Raw genomic sequence first — 7397 nt, forward strand, 5'->3', positions numbered from 1 at the left:
TCAAGATAAAATATTTGGAACCTAGTCTGAGGTGTTTACTTAAAAAAAAATACAGATAACACACAAAAAGTCTGTTGATACATAGTCAGAACTGTAAGCATCTCTTTTGATAACATGTTTGAACAGAGTTTGCATTCACAGTCTTGGAATGGTGGAAGAATGTTTCTCAGCTGTTGGACGAAGAGAGCATTACTTAAAATGGCAGTGTTAGAGGTGGGGGGCCTCCACTACTTGCTTGGTGTATGTACAAAGAGTAGAAGCAGTTACATTTAGCTTGCCACATTTGAGAACCAGGTAAAAAGACATTTATATGCTAATAGTAGTCCAAGCAGTATGAAAGAAATTAACAGACAAGGAATGAGTAACTTGCAAGCCATCTTGAAGGGGTAGCATTGCAATTACCATGCATGGCTTTTGGCTTGTAAATTCATAGCTTGTGGCAGTTTAGGAAAATGTTTTCTCCACCTTTTAACATAGCTTTCAATTTCTAAAATATTAACGTGCACCCCTCTGTGTGTAAGTGTTGGTGGATTCAGAGCGTCTCTGGTATTCACAAAGTTGCTCAACTTGGAGAAGGGCCATAGCGGAGTGGTAGAGCATCTGTTTTGTATGCAGAAGGTCCCAAGTTCAATCCCTGACAACTCCTTATAGGACTTGGGAAGAACTCCTGTCTGAAACCCTGAAAAGTCCCTGCCAATCACTGTTGACAATACTGAGCTAGATGGACCAATGGTCTGACTTGATATAAGGCAGCTTCCTATGTTCTTAGGATTAAGGTGTGACAAGGCTTATACCAGTTGGGCCACTGTGCTCACTTCCTTCCAGCCAAAGATTTGCTGTGGTTTTTAGAAGGTCTGATTTCCATATGATACTTCTGTCATAGGGTACTTCTGCGTGAGTATCCCTTGGAATACATATAAAGCTGCCTCCACTGAGTGAAGTGGGCAACCCCAACCTATCTAAGCTTCACAGTCCCTTGGGGGTTTGAGTGGAGGTGATTGAGCTCAGTTGTCCTCTCAACAGGCCAAGAGTTGCAGCAGTTACTAGATAATAAGACTGCACATTTGAGATCACCGTCACACATGCCATAGATATGGGGTGGGAATGTCCCAGGAAGCACAAGAGCTTTGCATTCCCAGTGAAATGCACAAGCTCCCACAGGATCCCTCCCCACTTACACTCTTTTTTCCCATCCAGAGTCACTCTCAAATGGAAAAGGAGTTCTCTCTGGCTGCTGCCTGCTCTTTCTCTTTTATGTAAGAGGTCATCTAGAGGGAGTTAGCTCCTCTCTACCGCACACTCATAAACCGCTAAATAAAAACCATGAACTATTTTCCTGGTGTTTCTTTGCATGTCTGTGTGTGGAGCAGTGACTTCCATCAAGGAGCAGTCGTGTTCCAGATGAAGCTGGAATAAAAGTATATAATCTTTGGGACACTTTCATAACTTACTCTGTGGCAAATAATGGAGCCATAGCCCAGACTGCTCTTGTCTGTAAAACTTGTTGCTGCATCCATTGATTTTGTATTGCGTATTTTATCAATTTAGAGGCAGTTAAATGGACTACAGCAATTCCTAAAATATGCGATTACTATTTGGAGATAGAAGTTCAAAAACATAATGTAGTGTCTCTGAATATATAAGATCCTGTTTCACCCTCTAAGACTAGACATCTCCACAATGTCAGTACAGTCTCAGATGTAGGATCACTTAACAGAAATTACATTTAATTTGTACTGCCTCCAGTGACCAGCAGTGGTTGTTCCCAGCCATTTCCCCCCGTGATACCTGTTTTTTCCATCATGGATTCATAACATTCACAGTATACTGGTTCGTGCTGAATGCTTTGTCACTTCTGCTGCATTGAATGTTTTGTCCCTTCACTTATTTATGTGTATTTCATTTGTGCTGTTCAGTACTTTGAATCCCCTGAAAATACAGCCTTAGCTGGCCTGCTGACAGCCTTGACATAATTTTTTGTTTGTTTATTAGATTTATATCCTGCCTTTCCTTCCAGGAGGAGACCAGGGCGGCAAACAAAAGCACTAAAACCACTCTAAAACATAAAAACAGACTTTAAAATATATTAAAACAAAACATCTTTAAAAACATTTTTTTAAAACATCTTTAAAAACATCTTTTAAAAAAAGGCTAAAAACATATTAAAAAGCAATTCCAACACAGATGCAGACTGGGATAATTGTTTTTGTTATGTGCCTTCAAGTTGATTACGACTTATGGCGACCCTATGAATCAGTGACCTCCAAGAGCATCTGTCATGAACCACCCTCTTCAGATCTTGTCTGCTTAAAAGGCTTGTTGAAAGAGGAAGGTCTTTAGTAGGTGCCAAAGAGATAACAGAGATGGCGCCTGTCTAAATATTTAAGGGGAGGGAATTTTTTTGAAGAGCTTCTCTGAAGATGATGATGTTGCTGTTATTTATTAGATTTGTTAGTTGCTTGTTACCTGAAGATCTCCAAGTGACTTACAACAAAACAGCAGATTTTCTCAAATGTCTTCAAGCAAATGCATGTCTTGAGTTTCTCCATGCATTTCTATTGTCATTCAGAGAGTGTCATCAGTGTTCTGTACTCCATTAGAGTTTAGTAGCTGCATTATTACAATCTGAAGTAGTCAGTGAAGTGCCGTTGTAAAACATTCTTGTTCTGCCACATTGGGCTTTACATTGATTTGAATACTGCAGCCAATGCCAACGTACTGCATAGTTGTTAAAATTCCTTGCAGACTCTGTCCTCCACTGTACTGCGTAGACAGAAGTGTACACAATTGCAATGACAAGCAGTTAACTTCTTGGAAAGGTGTTGATATGTTGCAACTTGCTGGATTTGTAAACTGCTTATTTGCACTGTCTCTGTGCAGAATTTTGCTTGTTGTGCTCCAAGTTAATCAGAAGTCTGTATCAAGTTAACATAAATTCCATAGAGGGCCGCTAGGGTGGTGCTGAAATTGAGGATTGGAATAAATTCTGTGTAAAACATCTCTATTCTTGTAAGTGCTTTCAGTTCAGCATTTTTCCTTCTCTAATAATGCTTTCATTAAACTTTGAAAACAATACCATCATATCATAACCAACTAACAACATAAGACAAAGAAAATACAACAGGTGATCTCTTTTGAAAGAAAATAAAACTGGTGAATGGAGTAATGACCATACAGGGGAAATGATGGATGTCAGCAGGGATGATTCAGGAGGAAAAAGATTGATAAAAGAAACAGTACAAAATTCTCCATATAAAGTCATATTTAGCTGGCATCAGACCTCTGAGGAGTTGTTTATTCACTTGCACTTTAAAGGCCAAGTCCAGCATTTTGGATCAAAACTAAACTGTTAAATGGAACAGAACAAACAATGGATAGGAAAGATTTCCCTCTGTTCTGTGGCCTACCTACCCAGCTGCTGAAAATCATATCTATAGCCAGAAGTTGGTTTTAAATGGGGTTTTCACATTTTCTTCCCACCCCTCTCTGCAATAGTTCAAGGATGTGTGCTCTTGCACTATTTCTGTGTATTTAAAAAGGTTTATTCTTGGCAGATCGGGCAGAAGGATGATGTGGATGGAATTATGCGGTGATATAATTTCTAGTTAGAAACTGTGTTAATATATAGGCCAGAGTAGCAGTGTTCAGTTGATCATGAGATTAGTCCCATTTATGTATCAAAGGAAAGATGAAAGGCTGGACAATCCCAAAAATAATTACGATGGGCCTTACCTGGTATATCTGAGGTGAACTTAATTTCTAGTGTTTGATGTATTTTTCCTTCCTGCCTAACAGTTTATATAAGCAGTTCATTGGTTAATGAACACCATTGATACAAGGCCTTTCAGTGTCATTAGAACGCTCTTGGGGATCACACATAGCTCTCTTCTTGTGTATCAATCCATAGCCCTGATAGCAAACATTTAAGGCTTCCAAATATGTTTTATTTGGACAAAGGCATGTTTGATATTCTGAGCCTACTAATCATTTTGAATGTTTAAAGCCAGGCACTTAATTTCTATTATAAGTGGAGTGAGATATTGCTATGCCATGTTCTGCCAACTTTATTCATGCTAGTGTAAGATTTGTCTTCTCTTTCCTGCTTTCTTTGTGCTTCGGCATTGTTTTCATTGAGGCTCCCAACTGAATATGAGAGGAACGGGAGATATGAGGGCTCCAGGTGAGGGCAACTATTTTTTTTGCCTAAAATGTTATCCTTAGATGAGTTTTAACTTTTTTTTCTCCACTCCTTCCAATGGCATAGGCAGTAGGACACTGGTGGTGGTATCCTTCTAGCTGTAAATATGTAAAACTTAAGAATGCCTCCTATCTGCAAAGCTGTGATTAAATCATTTGTCTTACATGACTCTGACTTCTCATGGGTACACAGGATCATGCCTGGCAAAAATCTTAAACTACTTGGAATTTTGTAGTGGCTATTACACTGCAGCTGAGAGAGCCAGTAGATTACGGGGCAGCTGTAAAAGGAGGCTTCCCCATTTAGCCTGAAGTTGACATTGAAACTCTCTCCCACTGTCAGAGAGTGCTAAAAATTTAAAGAGATTGATTTTTGCTTACAGTACAATTAGTACAGTAGAATTTATATTTAGCATAAAAGCCAGATTCGTGTGACTAAGAATTAATGACAGAAATGTCTATACGAGAGCCTTGGTTTTGAATAGTGGGCTCATTTACCTACAAAAATTCTATAATTTCATTAACAGGTTTTTTTAAAAACTGGGATGAATTATGCTGAGTTGCTGTTAGAAAGCATTAAATGCTGGCTTACGACAGAATGTGCTGCTTCTCTTTCGACGCCACTTAAACAGATATCCCTGGAAGTGCCTTTATTCTGTGCAGTTCTCATTCCATACAGAAAACCTAACACTTACCAGATACTTTTTTTCCCTAAAGAGAGAGAGAGCTTGTTGTGCTGCCTACCTCCAAGGAGCCAAAGTTTGAAGCAGAACAGCCAATGTGAAATTCTAGACATGTCTGTGACTTCCCATTTTCTCTCAGCTCTTCCAAAAAGGGGTAGGGGAAATTGGGATAGGAAGGCAACAATGTGGGTATCTCTGTGTTTTGTATATTTGATACACGTGTGTTTTCACCCAGAAGGGTGCAGTCCAGAGAACTGCAAGCAGCATTCATTCATAGCTGCAGGTGTAGTTGCACTTGCTTAATTTACTTGATTGCAATCATCAAGTCTGATAGTATGCTTTAGTTCTGATAACTGTAGTTGAAAGCAAGAGGGTTTTTTGTCACTTACAATGCCTTCCAGAATTGTCTTTGAAGTTAATCCATTTTAAAATAGAAGTAGAGCGTCCTCCATGGTACCTTCAACTTAAATAGCATTTTTTACCCATAGTTGTACTTGATACAATATGCTGCTTTCAGTTTGTAGGAAAGTGGGAAGTCAGCTTGAAAGTCTGAGTTGTAGGCACTGTACTCATGTACTTCCAGCAATGTTAGAGACCTTTCATGCGTAACAAGTTCATGATAAATTTACTGTGCCCTGTGTTGGGAAGACTTAATTCTTGATAGGGGCCATGCAAAATCCTTCATTAAAAGTCCCCAGCACCACAATCAAAACTCAAATTCTATATTTAGAGTATTATGCAGGCAGATACAGCAAGCCTTCATGCATCTATAAAATTTGGGAAAGGCAAAGCATGTGTGTTTGGCACTCCAAGAGGATGGGAAGTAGCTTGTGGGGGGAGGATGATTTGGAGCAGAGAAACAGCAGCCTGGGAAGAGGTTAAGCACATATGCCACCTCTCCCTTTCATATCTCTCCCTTTCATCCCACTTTTTTTTGGGGGGGGGAGGTGTTCTTGGAGGTGAGTGACATGTATTTAAACCTAACATCTAGTTGGCTTTAGCTGTATAGGTCTTTTCTCTAATGCAGATGTTGCTAGGCACTAACAGGTGCTTTTCATGACAGTGGGGATTGGCAGCAGCTGCCAAGAGAACATGCTTAATAATGCATGCTGCAAAGTCTTTTACTAACATAATGGATTTTACTAATGTAACAACTTCCAATGAAATTGGTTCATCTGGTGAATCCTAAGACTTGATTTCCTTTCAGCCGTAACGTTTCGGTTGATTCGAAGGATGACAACAAGGAAGCCAAGCCCCGTTCGCTACGATTCACTTGGAGCATGAAGACCACCAGCTCCATGGATCCAAACGATATGATGAGGGAAATCCGTAAGGTCTTGGATGCCAATAACTGTGACTATGAACAGAGGGAACGTTTCTTACTTTTCTGCGTCCATGGAGACGGCCATGCAGAAAACCTTGTGCAGTGGGAGATGGAGGTCTGTAAACTGCCAAGACTGTCACTGAATGGAGTTCGCTTCAAAAGGATATCGGGAACATCCATAGCTTTTAAAAACATTGCTTCCAAAATTGCCAATGAATTAAAGCTGTAATGAGAAGAGCAATCAAGTTTGTAAATTTAAAGTAGCAATTTCAGGTGTTTTTTTGAGAACACCATGGAAATGTATAGAATAATATTTAGGGCAATAATTTCTGCATCTTTTGAATCATGATATTAAAACAGTTGAGGCAAACTGCTAAGCTGGAAGGGAGAGTTGGACTTTTTTATATATGTGCACTACAGCATTAAAGTTGCCTACTATGTAAAATATTATTCCTTTCTGCTTTATTTACATTGCTCTGAGTCTTGGTGAACAATCTGAAACACACAAATATATGCATTTGAATATTCCTCCTGTTTGTGTGGATGTGTGAATGTATAGAATGTGTGTATAATTATAATATAAAAAGTATTATATGTAAATCATTTAAAGCATCAGAGCTGTACCGGTACCTCTTTTTTGAGGGGCTAATTTTGGTGCTAAAATTGAAATGGCCAAGTTGGAAACACTTGAGAATACTTTAAACAAAGCTGACTAGCTAACCAGTAAATGCAGGCTTTACAATTCACTGCTGTGTTTAAGATTGGTATGAAAAGCTTGGGTTTATGGTTGTGAACATTATTCCTGTGGTTTCTTATTTGCGCTCATGAGGTAATTTAAAACTCATGTTTTTATACCCAGGTCTTGCGTTCTTTCTCCTACCTATTTATTATTATTTAAGTCTGGAATCAAATTAAAACAACACATTTGTGATAATTAAAATTGTGGGGCAATGCTTCAAGTTTTTTTCCTTACTAAGCAAAAGTTGAGCATTTTATCTTGATCTTTTCTCTTCAAGGTTTTTACTAGTACAAATGATAATTTTTGTTATTTTATTTTAGGCCACTTTGCGGTCACATAACTCCTGTGCACACAAGTGGGGCCGGTGCAGGGAAACTTTCTGGTAGATTGCACCCTTCCCAAGGATCCCACAAAATTGAAGTGATTTCTGCACTTATGTTTCCTTAACACTTGA

At 38.9% G+C, this 7397-nt stretch overlaps 1 protein-coding gene across 5 annotated transcripts in view; it reads left to right on the plus strand.

The window, feature by feature from the left end:
• MARK3 (microtubule affinity regulating kinase 3) overlaps positions 1-6651 on the plus strand; it is an 89490-nt gene extending 82839 nt beyond the window's left edge. For 3 of the 5 annotated variants that reach the window (XM_061612239.1, XM_061612241.1, XM_061612242.1), the window contains 2 exons: positions 4136-4180; positions 6088-6651. In XM_061612239.1, the coding sequence (XP_061468223.1) occupies positions 4136-4180; positions 6088-6433 (391 nt within the window). In that variant the 3' untranslated portion in view covers positions 6434-6651. The remainder of the gene's footprint in view (positions 1-4135; positions 4181-6087) is intronic. The other 2 variants (XM_061612243.1, XM_061612244.1) reach the window with 1 other exon arrangement.
• Positions 6652-7397: the final 746 nt, after the last annotated feature.

Source organism: Rhineura floridana, chromosome 2 (genome assembly GCF_030035675.1).
Source record: "Rhineura floridana isolate rRhiFlo1 chromosome 2, rRhiFlo1.hap2, whole genome shotgun sequence".
Classification (NCBI taxonomy): domain Eukaryota; kingdom Metazoa; phylum Chordata; class Lepidosauria; order Squamata; family Rhineuridae; genus Rhineura; species Rhineura floridana.